The 19,546-nt window shown below is 43.0% G+C and overlaps 2 protein-coding genes across 4 annotated transcripts in view; one reads left to right on the forward strand and one right to left on the reverse strand.

The window, feature by feature from the left end:
• The window catches only part of sesn1 (sestrin 1), a 71,755-nt gene that overhangs the window by 51,480 nt on the left and 729 nt on the right, over window positions 1–19,546 (forward strand). The window contains exons 1-8 of one of the 2 annotated variants that reach the window (XM_005921649.3): window positions 16,399–16,656; window positions 17,463–17,528; window positions 17,617–17,817; window positions 17,916–18,098; window positions 18,399–18,635; window positions 18,716–18,970; window positions 19,066–19,256; window positions 19,340–19,484. In XM_005921649.3, the coding sequence (XP_005921711.2) occupies window positions 16,555–16,656; window positions 17,463–17,528; window positions 17,617–17,817; window positions 17,916–18,098; window positions 18,399–18,635; window positions 18,716–18,970; window positions 19,066–19,256; window positions 19,340–19,484 (1,380 nt within the window). In that variant the 5' untranslated portion in view covers window positions 16,399–16,554. Of the gene's footprint in view, window positions 1–16,398; window positions 16,657–17,462; window positions 17,529–17,616; window positions 17,818–17,915; window positions 18,099–18,398; window positions 18,636–18,715; window positions 18,971–19,065; window positions 19,257–19,339; window positions 19,485–19,546 lie in introns of those variants that run through there. The other variant, XM_042220328.1, reaches the window with a different exon arrangement.
• The window catches only part of armc2 (armadillo repeat containing 2), a 37,734-nt gene continuing 18,877 nt past the window's right edge, over window positions 690–19,546 (reverse strand). The window contains exons 18-19 of one of the 2 annotated variants that reach the window (XR_315752.3): window positions 11,111–11,311; window positions 690–11,032 (exon numbers count right to left, since the gene is read on the reverse strand). Coding sequence is in view for 1 of the 2 variants with exons in the window: in XM_014333377.2 (XP_014188863.1) it covers window positions 11,241–11,311 (71 nt within the window). In the remaining variant the exon portion in view is untranslated. Of the gene's footprint in view, window positions 11,312–19,546 lie in introns of both variants that reach the window. The other variant, XM_014333377.2, reaches the window with a different exon arrangement.

The raw sequence follows: 19,546 nt of genomic DNA on the forward strand, positions 1-19,546 counted from the left end.
TTGTTTTTCTTCTTCTTCTTTTTTTGAGGTACATTAAAAAGACCAGCAGCATACTGTACTGTTAGACAAGTCTTGCTACACGCCTACTGTGTCAGCTTTTTCACAATTTGACTGTGTTTATTTACACACTAGAAACACAGGTATGATCCAAGCTGCTTCTCAGCCAGGTGACTAATGCAACAACACCACATCCTCAATTGTGAGATGATGTTAGACAACATTCCTCGTAACTGTCCCTTTTTAACTGACAAAACACCTTTAAGTAGGCATCGCTTGGATGCAGTGATAAAAGGAAACACTGTAACAGATTAAGAGTATGAGTGAGTAGCAGGTGGATGGGGAGACTGGAAGAAAAGATGTAAACAACTTGACTGAAAGACAGCAGAAAGTTGAAAAACAAGGTGGCATGTCACTCAGGTAAACATAAATGCGCAACATTTTCTTCAAATTTACCTACCTGCTTAAATAATGACTGGTCAGTTTTCTTTGCCTCTCATCCACTTCCTCCTTTGTCCTCATTAGTACAAAAACAAAAGCGTTCTGGCTTCAGTCAAGAGATCAGTGTAAAACCAGAGTCAAAATCAGCAGTGCCCCACCTCTCTGAATTTGTAAGGTTTTCACTTAAAACACTTTAAGACACCAGTGTTTAAGACACATCATAGCTACTTTACAAAACAACAAACAAATATGTTGCATTTGTGTTTTAAAAATTTCTAAAGTGATATAATAACATTACCTTTTGACTTTGATATAGTGTGCTTTTTTGTTTTGTTTTGTTTTGCAGTTATAGTGTAGCGTTGTCAGAACGTCACCAGTTGGTAGTGTAACTTACGAAATTACAGCCAAATACAACACTGGCATCAGTTAATGTGTTTATATGGTCGCTCATGTCATAGAGGGATCTGTATACGATCTGTATACGTAGTTTTGTTGATACCTAACTGATGGATAGGTGGATATGTTCAGCTAATTCATCCATGGCTAATCACACTGACAAATTAGCCAAATTTTGGCATGAAATAGTTATGACTTATGAAACTGCCTTAGTTCAAACTAGTCCGTCACTAGAATCATAATAGTATAGGTATCAGTGCATTTAATTTTTTCTGCTGTCAAAAACCGATTGAAAGTAGCAGTAACAACCAGCTCTCTACCTCTGGTTGACCTCTTTCGTCCACAGTGCGATTGCGTAGGTCATCTGGTGGCAACCTGTCTCCAAACAATCGCACACTGACTGAGATTACTCTCAGAGAAATTAGTGAAGGTCTGCAAATAATTGCCATCTAATTTATGACTAGAGACAGATTGCCAACATGTTGCAGGAAATCTAAGTCGTATTTGCCAACTTGACCCAATTAAATCACTTGCTGATTGCAGATTGACTCCGCCTTATTGTTGTTTTATCGTCATCTTAACCCACCAAAATCGCTTTGAAGACAGCAACTGGCTGTGAGTGGTTATAAGCCCAGTCTTTGCAATGAGATGGTAAATTTACAGGGTTGGATCTGAGTCTCCAACCACTGTTTTCCCTAGTGTCACATTAGCATAACCTTAGCTTTCTTACTACTTGCAAAAATACAACCTGAGAAATGCTAACTAGTTATTTTCTTTTGACCTCTCTCCTGCTCTGTTGTCTGCTCTAACTCTGCCCTCTGTCATGCCTTCCTTGTGATGTAACTCTTAAAAAACATGTTTTCTTGTTTCGCATTGGTGGTTCACTCTACTGGGCACACAAAGGCTCATTCATTCCAAGTTGTTTGCTTTTTACATCTTTTTAGCCCAGGAGCACAAATTGCTCTCATGTCTATCCTGAATCAGCTATCCCGTCAGCCAATCGGTCCTTTATTTATGCAATTCTTGTTTTGGGTTTAGCCTCCTTGAAGCGTGCCTTCTGACACGCTTCAGAAAGTAGAAAAAGTGCTGGTATATTGTTGTTGTTGTTTCTTTTCTTTCATTAACACTGGCTGAGATGAGAAAAGAATCTAAAAACTATAAGCACCTCTCTGTAATCTGTCTGTCTCCCACGCACACATACAGCTGTGCGCATATCCAACACATGCTCTCCAATCAAAACTTTCACACTGAGAGACAGCAACTGGTCAACAGGATATAAAACCTTACTTTTTTCTTTTTTTTTCTTTTGTTCTTTATTTCAGAAGTGACCTTTCCCCTACTTTGCTTTTTCTGCACCCAAGCTCGCTTTAGCATTTCTGCTATATTTGTGGTTTTACCCAAGTTTGTCTCATTAACGTTTTCAAACAGTGACATTTACTTTAACCCACTACTTTAAGCTGTAAGCTGGGTCAGGTGACCCGTGTATTTCACTTTTTAGATTTAGGTAAACTGTTTCTGTGTTGTAACTCTGCACAGATTTGTGCAGGTCATTAACGGAGTCCAGCTCATTTGCTTTATGCATTATGGCTGAGTCATTGCCATGTATTTGATGAAAGGTTCACACTGTGACGGAGATCACTCTGCTGAGCCTCACCCCTCACCCTTCCTCTCCCTCCTGATTGGTGTTAGTGGAAGGGAAGATGACCATCTGCTGCCCCAGTTGCCCAGTGACTGGACAACAGCCCTCCCTTATGGCACAGTTCCACTGTCCATTGTCTGCTTGAGACAAGCGAGAGCTAGTGTGTGTGTGTGTTCCATTTTTATGTGTGTGTGGCTTAATCTGTCCGTGTATATTTGTATGTCCTCCTCGAAGAGAGCAAAGTATTGTGTGAAGCTTTCCTGTGGGAGTCCCATACAGAACGCACCCTCACCCAGCAGGACGGTCTTCGGTGCGGTGTGCGCGAACTCGACCTTACAGGCGGGTTAGTGCAGGGTCAGATTCATAGGCTGCAGGCCAAAACTTTGCTCTGGTGCATAAAGAGAATGGATTTCCTCTCGAGACATGTGTCCATGATCACACACACACAGACAAATAGAGGATCCTGTTGCACTCGCCTAGAAGGGAAATCTGTAGCATTGTCTTAATAGATGGTGGCTTGCACCTGATGCTCGTTGCTGTAACCCTTTAAGTACGCTTATTCACTTTCTTCCTGAGAGCTAATAGTGAAGATTGGCACCACACACAACTGGATTGTTTTCCTTTATCTTGATCAGCTAAACAGCTCTGAACTCTTCCTCCAAAATTAAAATTGACCACCAATTATTAGTTCCTTATTTCACTCATATAAACTGTTATAATGATGCTTGCTGTTCTTAAATCAAATACTCAAATAATGAAACTAATGTATGGTCAAAGGCCACTTTGTTAGGTGTACCTGTTCAACTACAGCTGAGTATGAAGGTCAAGTTCAAGTATGCTGGTATTTTTCATTTTTTTATTCACGAGTAATTGGAAAGTAGAGTGCAAATTGAACCAGCAAATTCGGACACTGTCAGCAGTAAAGCGGGTGTTTTATACACTGTTGTGATGAAGAGGGGGCTGAACTGCAAGCCAAAGCTGTATCTGTATTCTAACTTTCACCTGTGGTCAAGACATCTGGGCAGTGACCAAAAGAGTAAGGTCACGAATACAAGAGCTCAGATGAGTTTCCTACACAGGGTGGCTGAGAAACATGAGGAGCTCAGATATCCAGAGAGAGCTGAGAGTAGAGCTAATACACATTTACGTTGAAGGGAGCCACTAGAGGTGGTTTGAGAATCTGATAAGCGTGCATCCTGGGTGGCTCCCTTTGGAAGCTCACGCCTAAAAGGGAATGACCGACAGTATAGATCCAGAACCTCTGAAGATCTATCGTATCTGGCCTGGGAGAAGGAATATGTGCCTTAGCCCACCACAACACAACTTTAATTAAGTGTAAGATATTGGATGGACCAATTCTGCTCCCCAATGGGATATCAGCCAATCACATGGGAGCAACTCGAAGTTCATTTAAGCATATAGACGTAGCCTGTTGATATTCTAACAGAGCATCAAAATTAGGAAGAAAGGTGATTTAAGTGACTATAAACTCAAGGTGGTTGTTGAGTTTATAGTCACTTGGGGATTGATGGCACTGACTTGGAATGACACACGCTGATTTACTTGGATTTTTACCCCACAACCATCTCTAGGGTTTACAGAGACTTGTCCGAAAAAGAGAAAATATCCAGCGAGCGGCAGTTCTCTGAGAGAAAATATTTTGTTGATGCCAGAGGTCAGAGGAGAACGATTGGAATTCTTGTAAGGCCAGGAAGGCAACAGTAACACAATCACCAATTAACAACACAGGTATACAGAAGAGCATTTCTGATTACACAACACTTTGACGATGGCTCAGGTTATCAAAGTTTTTTTGTTTTTAAATTTTAGTTGCATCTTTGTCTCTAAGTAGTCTGTGCTGCAGTGCATTTCTCAGGAATAAATATAAAAAAAAAAAAACAGAAAAAAAATGCACAGCTGACACACTTTTGAGGGAATAGTTCATGTTAGTACACTTTTTCACTAAATGTCTCCTGGTTGTAGTGAAAAAGAGGAACAGATATGAGTAGAGTAGGGTCAATCTTCCCAGGTACCCTTTGGCATGAAAACAAATAAGCACACATAACACTGAATAATGCCTTTAAAGCACAACTTGCGTATTTAAGTGCACCTATGCTTGATTAAACACAGAGCAATAAAAGCTTTTTTGTCACTATGACAGTGATTTACTATGACAGTGATTTAAAACAGACTTATCTTTGTTTAGTTTACAGTAGAAGCCACCGAATATGAATCTAATCTATGCCTGCTTATTGACCGTCTTTGCTCATGAGCCCGTCTCAGTCCATGCTGATGTAACGCAGCATTTGGAGCCTCGGCAGGACGCAGACAGACGGCGCCCCAGGTGAGCCCACGCCGCAAAGATGAGAGTAGCTCATCAGGTTAACACGCTGCTTGTGTTTTCTTACAACAACTCCAAACCAAAATTGAAAGATGTGCAGTGGCTAACCACACATGTCATTCCCAAGATGACAGAAATGTAGTTGTTTCTTTGATAATGAAACCCAATCTGTTGTGTAAAGGGAAGAAAAAATACACATCTTTCTCTTAGTCACCTCGGGCAGTTAATATAGTGTGTTTTTCGTTTGAGTTTGAAATCGAGACCGAGAGTCTGTTTTTAACTTTTCAGATCACACGTTTTTCTCAGGCTGTATTTAGTCAGTGTGATTTGACAGCGTTAGTGTTGTTATTCTTCTCACCCTGTTTCCATTTTTGTCACATCTCTTTTTTTCTCTCCTTCCTGTTGCACAAGCTGCATCTCTCCTGTATGCACAAACAGGTAATGGAGTGACTGAACTGAGCTCAGTTACTCATTATCCCTCCCATTCACTCCTGTCAGTAATCTGCCTGCTCCTCCGCTGCTCTCCTTGGAAATCCGAGAACCCTCATGATACTGAACTTTTCCTCCCAGACATTTATTGAGAAAAACAAGCCTGGAGAGATTACTTTTTTTTTCTGCTTAGCTGAACACATTCAGCTACAGTTCAGTCAGTGGGTCTTAAAGCTCCAACCACATACCAGACATTAGTTTGTGAGTGACAAAATTTATGAGCGACCGTTGAGCAATGCCAAATGCCTGTGTGGCTCAAAATGCTGTTAGGCTCCACTTATTCATTTTTATTACATTTTAACCCTGAATTTAGCCTTTATTGCATAATGAGACACTGTATATTAGATCACAAAAAAAAGAAGGAGCAGGGAGCAAGAATAGAAACTGACAAATACTCCTGAGCATAGCAAGGAGATCTTGTGGATTGGGAATGAGCCATGCTACTCTGGGTTTTTTAGGAGTGTGTGTGTGTGCTGTGTGATTGTGTGGGGAAACCTGATAGAAATCTAATTTGGCAGAGCTATTATCCCCTTTAGACTTCCAACAGTAGGCTTACACCGTGCTGTGGCTGCCACTAATCCCATAATGGGCTGACTTTGCACTGAAGCCGCACAAAGACCGTTCCCTTTGGTGAAAACTATGACAGTGGTTTCTGTTAATGGTGCCTATGTATGTGAGCTGCAACACTGTGTGTGTTCAGTTTGTGTGTGTGTCTCCTCAGGTGAGTGGGCAAAGATAGGTAATCTAGTGTACAGAGTCATCGATTTTCCCCGCTGCACAGGAAGTGGCTGGTTATTGATTCTCTGGGACAATGATGTCACTCCAGACGGTGCAGGGTGTTTACTTACCCACGATAATGTACGAGGCGCTTTGTCGCCAAACGCTGGTCAAATAACCCACTCCCTCACTCCTCTCTCTTCGCTCTTTCCACCTCCTGTCTTTTCTTTAATTGCGAATGCCCCCGTTAACCCCACGTCCAATCATCACAGATGAGCGATGTCGTTTATGAAGGCTAAATATTTTTGCAGCCCTTTATGCTATTATGCATTTGCATTTTAACTTTAATAGCTTTTCCATACACATAGGGTTTTCCCTACACACTGCATTTGTTTAGTCAAAAATGCACTGATGTGACATTTGACTGTGAAGCAGGAAAACGGTTTGAAAGCTCGAGACTCTTCTAAGAAAACATTTGCCTTCTCTTTGTGTTTTATCTTCTCTTATTATCCCATCATTGTTTACTGAGTTCCGCTAAAGCAGGACTTTAGCTGTGGAGGATAAATAAACCACTATACTGTTCTATTATGTTAGTTAGTCCTAGTCTAATGAGTGGGAGTAGTGCCCAACCTCACTTTTGGCCCAACGGCATCTACCTGTTTGGCTTACGTAAGACCAGTAACAGCCAGCAGGTTAACTGCTTGTTAAATGCTTGTTTGTGGCACTAAAACAAAAAGTGCTCACTTTTTTTTCTTTTTTTTAAGTGAAGTTTTTTTGTTTTTTAAATGAGTCGTTCATGTGTTCACAGAGTGACTCATGTTTCTCATCAGCACAGGAACGCAATCGGTGCATGCTACACTGGAGAGGAGCCACCTTATCTTAATTCATGTAACTCTTTAAAGTTGGAGAGATATTTGAATCAGTCTTGCGACCATGAGGGGAATGATATGATAGATTTTCTGCCATTGCTTTGTCCTTTTCTCTGCTCCAAGGGCCTGTAATTGATTAACCACAGAGCAAATACGTCCAATGCTACCTGTGGCATGAGACAGAGGACCGCACACGCGCACACACACAATGCGGGCACACTTCTGTGAGGGTTCATGAGGTCCACAGAGAGTTTGTAAATGCCAAGAGCAAACTCATGTAAACCCTACACATTAACCCAGTTTATTTTTAAGCAAAGCTAAAGAGCAGGTGTAGAGGATTTGGGATAAAAGTGTCTTTAGAAATGTAGCTTTTGACTAAATAAGTTTAGATAGTGCTTTTCACAGACTTAACAGCCGGAAAGTGCCGAACAACAGTTAAAATGCAATATCAACAGAGAATCTTGTTAAAGCAGAATTAGAAGAAAAACAAACAAACAAACAAAAAAACAAAATGTCAGCAGGAGGCCTGATTAAACAGAAAAGGCTTTTAACTGTTTTTAAAAAGCCAGCCAAATGGAGCTGGAGCGGTAAACTGGTCCAGAGTCTTGGTGCTACAGATTGAAAAGCTTTGTCCCCTCGAGTCAAGCAAAACTACAAAAGCTGCAAGCAATTCGTAAATGTCTGCTGAAAGGCATGGAAGTAAAAAGATTTAATTTGCAAGGTGCAAAAGCTGCTGTACTCTACTTTATTTGAAATACATGTTAGGATTTAATTCAACTTTGACTAAGACACTTGCATGCCTAAGTAGGCGGTGTTTATGCAAGCAGTGGGATGTATGAAGATATTTCAGCCCAGAAAATAAATGTGCTTCTGTAAGCATTTCCTGCTATTTTTTTCACATTGTTTCAGAAGCTACAGACTCATGATCTCACATCATGTGCTTAAGTTTTCATGTTTGAGGAACTCTCCGGTTTAAGTCCTTGGAAATGAACACGTATGATGGAGAGAACACGTCCTGTGATTGCTTATTTATATTATCACTTTTCTCTCTTGTGTTTGTACACATGATGTCTGCTGGCTTCACTGTGTGTGTGTTTTGTGCGCTTCCGTTCAGACCCCCTGTTTGGAGTCAAACCTGTTGTGCAAAAAGTAAGGGACAACTGAGAGGATCAAAGGTGAAGGGAAGTGAAAACAAAGGGATGTGTTGGCAAACTCTACTCATCCAGGCTCCTTCTGTTGACCTTTGACTGCCTCAGTTAGTTCTTGGAAAAGAAAATGATGCAAATATTTTTGCATAATTTTCAATCAATTTCCAGTTTTTATTTGAAACTACATAATTGTGGTAAAACATCTATGATGCTGCATCCCACTTAGCAAAAAAAACAACAACAATATATATATTATTTTGTTTTGTTTTGTTTTGCCTTTAATCACATTCCTTTCATTTGCCTTTTGCATCTAAAAAAGTCCAGATTCACTCCCTGCCAGGCTTTTAATACTCAACCTTACTGGCTTTATTCTGCACGACAAAACACAAGAACTCAGTTTTTTTGTTCTACTTGGATCATGTGATGTGGATGCTGGTGTGTTTGCTTGAAACATTCAGTTTCAGCCTCGGTCTTTTAAGTAGAGTCATGTGAAAAAAAGAGGTTTCACAGGACTCGTGTGCAGTGCTGTGAAAACTTAAGTACACCCCATGATTCAGTATCTTGTAGGGACCACCTTATGTAGCAATAACTCGAAGTGATCATTTTCTGTATGACTTTATCCATCTGGAACATCACTGTGGAAAACCTTCGGCCCACTTCTTATAGCGTTGCTTTGGCTCAGTCAGCTTTGTGAGCATTGTTTATGTGCAGATGGCCTCACATTTGACTCTAGCGTAATTTGGTATACAGAAGAGTTTATGGTCAACTCCTAACTACCCAGCCCAGGTCCTGCAACAGCAAAACAGCAAAACAAGCTTGATATCCTGTGTTTTGTTTTTTTGTTTTTATCCCCCCCACACGTGCTACTGCGTTATGGGCAAACATCTCCACTTTGGTGTAGTATGTCTAAAGGACGCTGTTCCAGAAATCTTCTGATTTGTTTAGGTTAAACTTTGAAACCTGCCATGTTCTTTTTAGAGAGAAGCAGCTTTCTCCTGGTGACCCTTTTAAACAAGCCATATTTGTTCAGTCTTTTTCTGATTGGACTGTTATGACTGAGGCCTGTAAAGACTGAGATGTAGCTCTTGAGGTTTTTTAGAGTTTCTTTGATCATTGCATGGTCTGACCTTGGAATGAATTTGCTGGGACATCCACTTCTCGGAAGACTTCAGCATTTTGCTAACACCCGCCTAAATTCTCCAGACCAGCAAACTGCCAAAGTGCCTGCTTTTTATAGACACTTCTTGATGATCGGTTAGTAAAGTGGATTTGATTAGCATCACCTGGTTGCTATGTACCCTCGAGAAGATTAAAATAATGTCAGATGGAAACATTTAAAAGCCTGTTGATCAAGTCAATTTCAACCACGAGCAAGATGATGCTCGTGGTGTCACAGTGTGCGAAGTAAAGGCTCGACAGGTGTAGAAACAATAACTAATTAACAGTTTATTATAACTTAATACACAAAACTTCAGCTGCTCTGTGTTACACTTTATGTAAAAGTGAATTCAGTATGGAGCAAATCAGCCTCAAAAACAAATCTACATGTACAAAAGAAGTGAAATTAATAAATAAATGCTATTTTAATCTGAATTCACAAGCCCAACCATCAGCTGCACAAAATAATCTCTACAATGAATGGAAATGCTGAGTCAGTGACGACAGCAGAAAAGGACGGGCGCCAAGGTGATTGAGTTTCCAACCAATCAAACTGACATTTCATAAACAATTAAACGTTGATATGGCAATCGCCGTGACGTCGCACTCAATGTCCTGCTGGCCGTTTTGTTCTGCGATTCAGTTCCAGAGCTCATTGCCTATTTATGAAGTAATAAGACACGGCCAAAACAGTTCGAGGGTAACGATTAGGCCATATCACTTCCTCCACCCTTAAAGAGCAGCAGTATCACATCCCTCTCTTCAACGCTGCAATCAAAATACATCCTGGTGAAGGCAACAGATTGAGAGGTGGTGGAAAAAGAAAGGGGCAGAAGTGAAAGCAGTGAAAGGAAGAGGCAGATTAATGCAGAGTGCAATCATTTCTAATCTTTGCTGTAGCCACTGTGATCTATTACATCAGACTTTTATTAGTGTCTGAACCGGTGTACTTAGCCGTGGTCGCCCCTCTCATAACCAACAGTACTTCTTAATCTAAGTAAGAGTTCACCAGGTTTTATATGAGCAAGGTGGTGATAACAGTTTTTTCTTTTTTACCAGTCTTTGATTCAGTGGCTCACATTATAACAGGAGTAGCTCCAAGGAAGATATTGCTTTCTTTTTATATTTTTGGGGAGTGACTATCCCACAGAAACCGGTGAAGGGTCGGGACTTTTGTGCGCCGTTTACAATGCCTGTCAGGGATTACAGGGTGACGATCAACACCTTTTTGGCTGCTTTCCCAGTAAGATGAGTCATTTCTTGCTCAGTCAGCAAAACCAAGGTCTTGTCAGACAGAGAGAGAGAGAGAGAGGAAAAAACAGCTGTGCATGCAAGCAGGCACATAGAACTATTAAAACCAGAGGTGCTGTCTTCTGATGGGTTGTTGGAGTCCTGATGTAAACATAAGATTAGCCATGTGAGCCCCATCTGTTAGTCTTTAGGTAACATAAGTACTAGAAGTAAGTTTGCCTTTAATTTTGCAGACACACTCACTACCACACTTTGTAAAGCCCTTTGGACTTGCACTGTTATCTCTTGACTCCCCATCAACAAGCCTATTGATGTGAAAGGGCATTTGAGATTTTTATTATAGAAATGGAGAGAGAGGCAAAAATATGACGTTTCTACTGATTTGTGGCGGCTTTGTCATTATCATGCTAAAGATAGCAGGGGAGGGTTTGGTATTCTGTGTTTTTCTGTGGGATCTTTTTCTCTTGGAGCCTGTTGTATTATGACAGCTGCCCTCTCCCTGTTAAAATAACATCCCCGGGAACTCACTCTTCCTCACGTGCACATGGGTTGCAGGCCAACACCTCTTCCCCTGGATTGTCGACCACTGTACATAGGGATTTGTGCATGTTTATGCCTGGCATTACAAAGCCATAAAAGAAAGGTTACTTTTACTCCCAGATACCTCTTTCCCCTTCGTTTTTCTTTTTTCCGTGTGCTCCCTAAGGCCTCTGCAGTTCCTCTGCGTTTCATGGAATCCAGGGAACGTTGCTTCCTCCCAGTGTTGCTGTGTGCTGGACCAGGAGCTGCTGGTCTTAGAGTGGGGGGGGCACGCCTCTCCTCTCAGGAAAGAAGGCGCTTGGCGAGACCACTCCACTCTGATAGCCTGCCAGAACATACACAGATCAGGGGGAAAAAAGGAGAATGAAAAGGGACCGGGAGTGGCTGAAAGAACCAAAAGGCTACTTTGGTCCGGTTAATTCCCGCAAAGATTCAACTTTTACTCACAAGTCTTTACACAAAGAGAGAATTATGGTTAAACTACATAACATCAGCTCTCACGGCTGACTCTGAAGCTTATGATCAAGACTTAGGATGAGTTCTGTAAGCCTGCGGGACAGGTAACCCTTTGCTCATCAGATGAACAGGCGTAACCTTAGAGCTGTGTTTGAAGAGTGGGGACGAGGAATATCCTCTTTATCTGTGTACAACGTTAACACAAAGTCTGCATGTGCCCAAACTTGGTATATAAAGGTATCGATTTTTCTCCTTTACTGTTAAAAACAGGTTTCACGGCTTTTCAAAGGGACGTGTTTACATGGAAAAACTTCTGTAGTTGTTTTTCAGAGAGGAGAGCTGCTGTTGTGAGCCTCAGGGCTAATTTGAAACATGTGGTTTTTGTGTGAGGCTTTTTAGACATTTTGTTTTGCCACTTTTTATCAGAGAAACTCAAACAGACAGAAATTACAACTTTGCAAATACACGAGAAAACCAAATAGTTTTCTGTGAAGCAGGCCAGATTAGGACTTCATACCTCGGCAGAACTTCTCTCTCTCGCTCTCTCTCTCTCTTTCTCTCTCTCTCTCTTTCTCTCCCCCCTTTTTTTTCAGAGAAACAAGAGAAGCAGAGAGAGAGTGCAAAGAAGATTGGTTCCTGAAACTGTTGTTCTGCCCTGTGATTGGTGAAAGCCTGTTGCTAGGCTTATGTCAGTGTTTGAGAGTTTTCCGCTTTCTCTCCTCTGTGCACTGATAGGTCAGGTTAGAACTGGTCTGGTGGACTTCTGCCACTTGTTGAACATCCCCACAGTTTCTGCGGTTCCCTCGCTTCTCACTGCATGAGAAAACACGGCAGCCGCAACGCTGAAAGACACACGTGCAGAATTTACACCCGGCGTCGCTTCCTCTCTGTTTTTAATTCTTATGAACTTTTTATCAACCTCTTTATTGGTTTAAGTCTGTTGTTAATTCTTCCGGGTGCTCGTAAAAGGGAAAAACAGCTGCTCTTTCTGAGCATTTGAGAAAGCAGCTGCCATTCTTTTAAACTAATAAATGTGAACTCTATTCTACAGCCATCACAGTTTAAAACCTTGAACTCTTCCGTGTCATTGAACTTTACACCTTTTTCTGTGCTCTTTTATGCTTCAGTGCACTTTGTATGGTTGAAGTAGCTGTAAAACATTTGTATTTAGTTTTGTTTTTGAGGCATAATAGACTCAAAAAGTATTTAAATAACTTTGTGGAACATAATCCACTTTTTTTCACAGGCTCGATACATTCCTTCGACACTGTTAGCTTTTTGCTTCCTTCTCTTAAATGTGTAAGCTGATGCTCCCATGCACAAAGCACACAAGCTTTGATGGCCCCCGTTTCATGCATTAAAGGAAGCTTATGTAACCCTCTGATCAACAGCCTCTGGCCACAAAAAAGGGGTATCATGAAAATGTTAGTAAAAGCAAAATTACTAAAGTTTGTTTATACACTTAATTAAGTACACTTCTACAACACAATGCAAATATCTAATCCGCCGATCACATGGCAACAACAAGACGATATGCTGAAGTTCAAACTGAGCATTAGACTGGGGAAGAAAGGTGATTTAAAGCTGGTCTAAATATTTCATGAACTGATCTACTGGGTTTTTTCTGCACATCCATCTCTAAGGTTTAAAGAGAATGGACTGAATGGGGGATATTTTTTGGCACACTTTGACAACTTGATGGGGAAAAAGTGGTGGGGATTTCAAGGGGTAAAAGTTAAATGCTGCAACCTAACTGGGTATTGTTGTTGACCATATTCGACTGGTCCAAAAGTAAGAAAACATTCAGAAAACAGTGAAATCGAGAATGTAAAGGACAAATTCCACCAAAGTGTGTGAGACACATTGCATGTTTACAATGCCACAGGGGTTTGCCAAACGTGGCTAAGACTAGCGGACCGCTAGTCTGAAGCTGCCTTTTTTTCCTCGCAGGTTAACTTTCACATGGCTGTACTGCATGTGGTTGCGTATTGGCCAAGTGTGGTTCTAAGCCTGTAACTCAGCCCACATAGAAATATTGTATTGGGTAAAACCATACTGGTTTAACTCTGTGCCATCTGCTAGTGGCGAGTGACTGCGTGACATTTTAGACCCAGAGGCTAACCAGGGTTTTATTTGGTGTTCGGATTTCTAATCGCTCACGCTGACCTGAATTTGTTTACATTTCTTTTTTTTTCTTTTTTCTTTTTTTTACTCACCTCTTTTCTTGCTACCTTTAGGTGTCATTGTGTGGTCCAAAGTAGCTTTAAATAATTGTACCTGCCTACAGTCTTATGTCATTTAAAATATGTAAACAGGCATTTATGAACAAAAAATTTTTTCCCATCCCTTGACTATGAAAGTTCATAGAAATATTTTTTATTACCATTAGTGTAACTAGTGGAAGTCTGTCCATTGTTCCGGGCCCTTCCTCAAGCAGATAAGTATCTGAAACAAATATGAGATGATTCCTGTTGTTTACAGAAGTCTTTCCCTTTATTATAACTAATCTTTCCAGTGTTCTCTTAACCCTGATCCAATCACACACACACAGTGACATCTTCAGAGTGGGTCAGCGGCCATCACCCAGTAACAGCTAGTAATCCTTTCAGTTGAATTTAAAGCGTTCATTGGATGTGTGGCCTTATTTCTCTTGCAGCAGTGAGCCATTCAAGAACAAAGCGTGCAAATCAACGTCACTGTCGCTGACATCAAACCAATTACTGAGATGCTTAAAGATGTAGGTCCTCACACTCCCCCGAGACACCTGCAGTGTGGTTTTTTTAGTTGTCACACTGTGTTCTGAATCAGCTTCAGAAGATACACGGGAATGTACAAAGTCTTAGAGGCGCCACATATTGAGGTGAGCAGTTCAGTTAGGTTTTGTTAAATTGTGTCAACACCCAAGACAAATGAGGAAACACACAAGGTTTAGCGGTTCGGAAGAGTCTGCTCGGTGTTAAAAAGCATGTGTGTTGTTTATGTAATTCAGGACTGTGTACTGACTAAAAAAAACCCAACATAAAGCTTGTTATCACCCAAAGAAATCATGGCCTTAATCAAGGTAGGGGCATGTACAGTATTCCCTGAATCACAGAGACTCTCCCTCCCCCCTAAATGTGAGTACAGTAAAGCCTACTGCGTAGTCGGTGCGTGGACTCTGACAATAGTGTTTGGCCTTGTCTGCGAGGCCGGACCCCCGCGCCTAAGCGCTTTTATGTGAAAAGGTTTGGTGTGTCGTCAGCCCGAACGCTGACAAGCCTCTTCTGCAGCTTTGCTGAGCCATGGGGCTCCCGGCAGCCCTGGGAGTGCTGACTCCAGCCCTGGGAACATGTTTACTGCCGCCCTGCACCCCACCCTGTGGCATCAGGAGAGGGACTGGCAGAGGTGGTGTTAGTGGTGGCAGTGGGTAGTGTTGGTGATGAAGGTGGAGGAAGGAGAAGTGGGTGCGGGGTACACACAATGAACCTGCTGAACATCGTACTATCGCGTTATCAGCACTGGGGACTTGTAGTGGGTTGACAAACTGGCAGGGCAGGCTCTTGATTGGCGAGTGCAGGGTCAGACTTGCCTTTTCTTGACTTCCTCTTTTTACTCATCGTTTTCTAAATTTAGCTTGTTTTTTTTTATTGGCTCTTCCTCCAGAGTCGGTCCGAATGCTGATTTAATCATGACTTGTTGCTGTAAAGATTACCCAATTTCAGGACAAAGTTTGTCAAACTCTATGGATTCTTAAAACTTAAAGCACACTGTTGAACTTTTGTCCACATGAAAAGAGTTTGTGTGAAATCTCTTAAAAGAAAAGCTCCATTTGCTTTGGGAAACATGTTATCTTGAAATATCGTGTGTCTGTCTGTGTGTCTTTGCAGCCACTTTGTGGATGCGTTAGTGCTTTTGTAATGTGGTTGCTGGCAGTCCAGAAGAAACAACATTGGACTCACATGTGCTGCTGAACCATCTACCTCCTGTTCATAAAGATTTTCACATATAAATGCCCTGCATCTTGCACCTAAAACAAAATAAAAATAACTTGTGTGAATGAAATCAGATGTATAAATATAAAGTTTGCATCGCGGACAGTTGTTTTCCTGATCGTCTCATGTGATATCCCTCTGAGTAATCATTGACTTTGTGAACCACTGCGATGTGATAAACCAGTTATATGCCGTTCTACTGAATGTGTTATTGTCGGCTGGGATAAACAAAGCCATAAGAGAGCTGCCTTTCTTATCTTTGCTTCCTCCTGGCTTTTAAAAAAAAGAACTCCTTCGGTCAGCCTGATTGGTGGAGAAGTGGCAGCATTTGTGGTGCGATAGGCTGCGGTGAAAAACCACCAACTGAAGGGCTGTTGTTGCAGCAGGTCCTGCACCGATCCATCTCGATGATCTTTGCACAGTGGACCTCTACTTTTTTTTTTTCTGTTTCCACTACTCAAGGCGAGCTGGGGGCTCAGCTTACACCCCCCTGCCTTCCAGTACAGCAACAAGGGAAGGTGGTGGTGCATGCTGGAGCTGGCTTTGAGTGGTTGTTGTTTTCCCTGAATGCACAGATAAACTCCCAGATTAACCCACGCAGACTCCATGTTCAAGCTCCATTTTTGTCAGCAAGAACTATTTTAAGCATTCCTGCAATGTGATAAGCGCGACAGGGTGGTATTGATTTCAGCCTCAAACCATCCTGTACTGATTGCATGTATCAGTCGGCACACAGAGCTTAATACATGACAGTAAATGCAATCATAATTATTGGCAGCAGGGAACAAAAGAAAAAGAGAGAAGTGATGATGTTTTCTTAGAGGGGGGCGTCTCTCAGCTCACCCGCACCCCTCCTCCTCCTCTTCGCGCTTTACCCCCGCCCTCCAGATTTACCATTGGCTGGCCGGAGGCTGTTTTCCTCATGCGATTGGTTGCCGAGTGCGTCGATCACGCGAGCCCCGACTTATTTACCGAATGTATGAGCGAGAGAGGAGCGCATTCTGCTGCCACAGCTGACTGCCGATCGCTGTGCCTAGTGCCCAGTGCCCGGAGGAACAAAGAGGAGGCGACAGGCATCAAAATTACATGTTTTCGCCTTTTTTACGTCGCTGAAACGACACAGGTGCAGCGAGAACGCGAGATGAGGCACGCGGTCGCACCGGCAGAAAACGTGGAAAATCATTCGTTTGCGGTGACAGGCTTGTTCAAGATATGCACCCATTGTGAGCGGCTGGGCAAGAAGGTAAGAGAAAGACGAGAGGGGGGTAGAAACAGGAAAAAAAAGAAAAGGCAGCGAAAGGCAGCTGTCGGTGAGCCTGCTCCGGTGATCTAAGCCGGGATTTCTCTAGCTTATGTGGCGTTTAATTTTTTGTTTAAAAGCGACGTTTTCCTCTTTAAAGAACGAGCTGCAGTGCAGCCTTTTGTCCGGGCTTGTTTGCGACTCGGGAGTTATAGATCATCTGAACTAAGAAACCCTCCGTGGAGTTTGGTTTCTTTGCTCATTTTGAGTTTCTGGAAGTCGACCTGTGAGTTTGACGTGTTTTAAAACGAGTGTCACTGCCGATTAATGTGCAATTAGTGGTCATTCATTCATTGGCTTCATTGTGCGCTGCGGGACAGTGTCCGCTGCTAGACATGTCTCGGCAAGCAGCGGAAAGTTACAGGGCATAAAGGAGGCAGTGCAAGGGTTTCTATTGTGTTTTTAACTTTGAATCCGAGCAGACCGACGCGCTTTGTGTGTTGGGTATCCCATCAAAGGTGAATTGGGGTCAATGTATTTTTTGCTTTTAAGCGTAAATTCTGCTCCTGACACTGACAATAGTTGCGAGAAGCATCCACAGTCTGAACTCGGATATTAAACTATTTCTCTGCAGGTTTACTGGTGTCAAACATTTAAAGAAAGTCACTCTGGGTTCTCACACTGCTTGGGTTAAAAATTGGTGACTGCAAAAGTGAGAAGTGGTGCTCGGTACTGGAGGTTTATCTGCTCTGTTTTGCGTTGAGATTTAAAAGCCTTGTGTGTTTCTCTCTCCCTCTCTTGTTTTGCAGGACTTGGGAATACGGATCCCAAGACCTCTGGGTAACGGACCAAGCAGATTTATCCCTGAAAAAGAGGTATGAGACGGACTGTAACCTCACTTCAGACCTCAAATATGAAATTAAGAGAAGAAGCAGCTGGTTTATTTATGTCCTCTTTGACTAGATCCTCCAAATCAGTAAAGTGGACTCCAGGACTCAATCGATATTTGAGGATGCGTTTGCAGCCCTCGGCCGCCTGGATAACATTTCCCTCGTGATGGGTTTCCATCCACAGTACCTGGAGAGTTTTCTCCGGACGCAGCACTACCTGCTGCAGATGGACGGACCCCTGCCTTTGCACTACCGACACTACATCGGCATCATGGTATGGCCAGGTTCAGCCTCTGACGTTCTCAGAATAAAACCAGGTCGACTTCCTCTCTGTGCAAAGTCGTAAATCTCGCTTTTTCACATGTCTTGCAGGCAGCAGCCAGACACCAGTGTTCCTACTTAGTCAACCTGCATGTCAACGACTTCCTTCAGGTTGGGGGAGATCCCAAGTGGTTGAACGGCCTCTTTGAAGCCCCGCAGAAGCTGCAGCAGCTCGGAGAGCTCAACAAAATCCTGGCCCACCGACCGTGGCTTCTCACCAAGGAACACATTGAGGTGAGAAGACAGGCAAGGTCTACAGGGGTGGATGTGACAAGTCTGATGTAACCAGCTGAGATCATGGGTGGAGGCTAGAGTATAGCTGCAGCTGTAGGATTTGGACAGATTGGAGGGTTTTAGCAGTAGAGGTGTAGTGACCGAGAGAGGAGAGCAGATCGAGCGTGATGGGAGAGAGGCTTTAATTTGAAACTGAAGGATGAAAACATATTTTCCACTTCTTGCTTGAAAGGTCAGCGATATTGAAGTCATTATTTGGCTTTCATCACTCACATATTCCCCCCCCCCTCCCCTTCTCAGGGTCTTCTGAAGGCCGAGGAGCACAGCTGGTCTCTGGCAGAGCTAATCCATGCCGTGGTCCTGCTCACACACTACCATTCCCTCGCCTCGTTCACTTTCGGCTGTGGCATCACACCCGAGATCCACTGCGACGGTGGGCACACGTTCAGACCCCCTTCCCTTAGCCAGTACTGCGTGTGCGACATAGCCAATGGCAACGGTCACGCTAATCACCATGACGATTTGCTCGGCAATCAGGTAGGCGACTGCAGTGTTTGTGCAGAGAGATAAATGGTGATAAGACTTCAGAGGTTAACCCCGACTATGCATTCTTAAAGGACATGTGCGGTGAGGTGGAGGTGCTGATGGAGAGGATGAAGCAGCTGCAGGAGTGCCGCGACGACGAGGAAGCCAGCCAGGAGGAGATGGCAACCCGCTTCGAGAGGGAGAAGACGGAGAGCATGCTGGTGGTCACATCAGAGGACGAGGAGTCAGCCCCCCCGAGAGACATCTCGCGCCACTTTGAGGACCCCAGTTATGGCTACAAGGACTTCTCCAGGAGAGGGGAGCAAGTACCCACGTTCAGAGCGCAGGTGCACATCAGATGCAACACTCATGATTTGTGGGGTGAAAACACGGTGTGGTCTGTGCTACTGTTACTGACTTATTTTCTTTATTGTTTTTGCAGGACTACAGTTGGGAGGACCATGGCTTCTCTCTGGTCAACCGACTCTATCCTGACGTCGGACAAATGCTGGACGAGAAGTTTCACATGGTCTACAACCTGACCTACAACACCATGGCTACACACAAGGACGTGGACACCAGCATGCTGCGCAGGGCCATCTGGAACTACATACACTGCATGTTTGGCATCAGGTCAGACACTTGAGCTCTTTCTTACACAATGTTCAGGCAGCTCTGTGGCCTCATTACTAACACCACTGCTATGTCTTATTCAGGTATGATGACTATGATTATGGAGAGATCAACCAGCTCCTGGACCGTAGCTTTAAGATCTATATTAAGACCATCGTGTGTAGTCCTGAGAAGACCACCAAACGAATGTATGAGAGTTTCTGGAGGCAGTTTCAGCACTCCGAGAAGGTGAGATTTAAAGGGTGGATTGACTGATTTGATCTTGTAGTTGCTCAGTGAAGTGCAGCCTT

This window comes from Haplochromis burtoni, unplaced genomic scaffold, assembly GCF_018398535.1.
Source record: "Haplochromis burtoni strain Fernald_Lab_line unplaced genomic scaffold, NCSU_Asbu1 Contig_47, whole genome shotgun sequence".
Classification (NCBI taxonomy): domain Eukaryota; kingdom Metazoa; phylum Chordata; class Actinopteri; order Cichliformes; family Cichlidae; genus Haplochromis; species Haplochromis burtoni.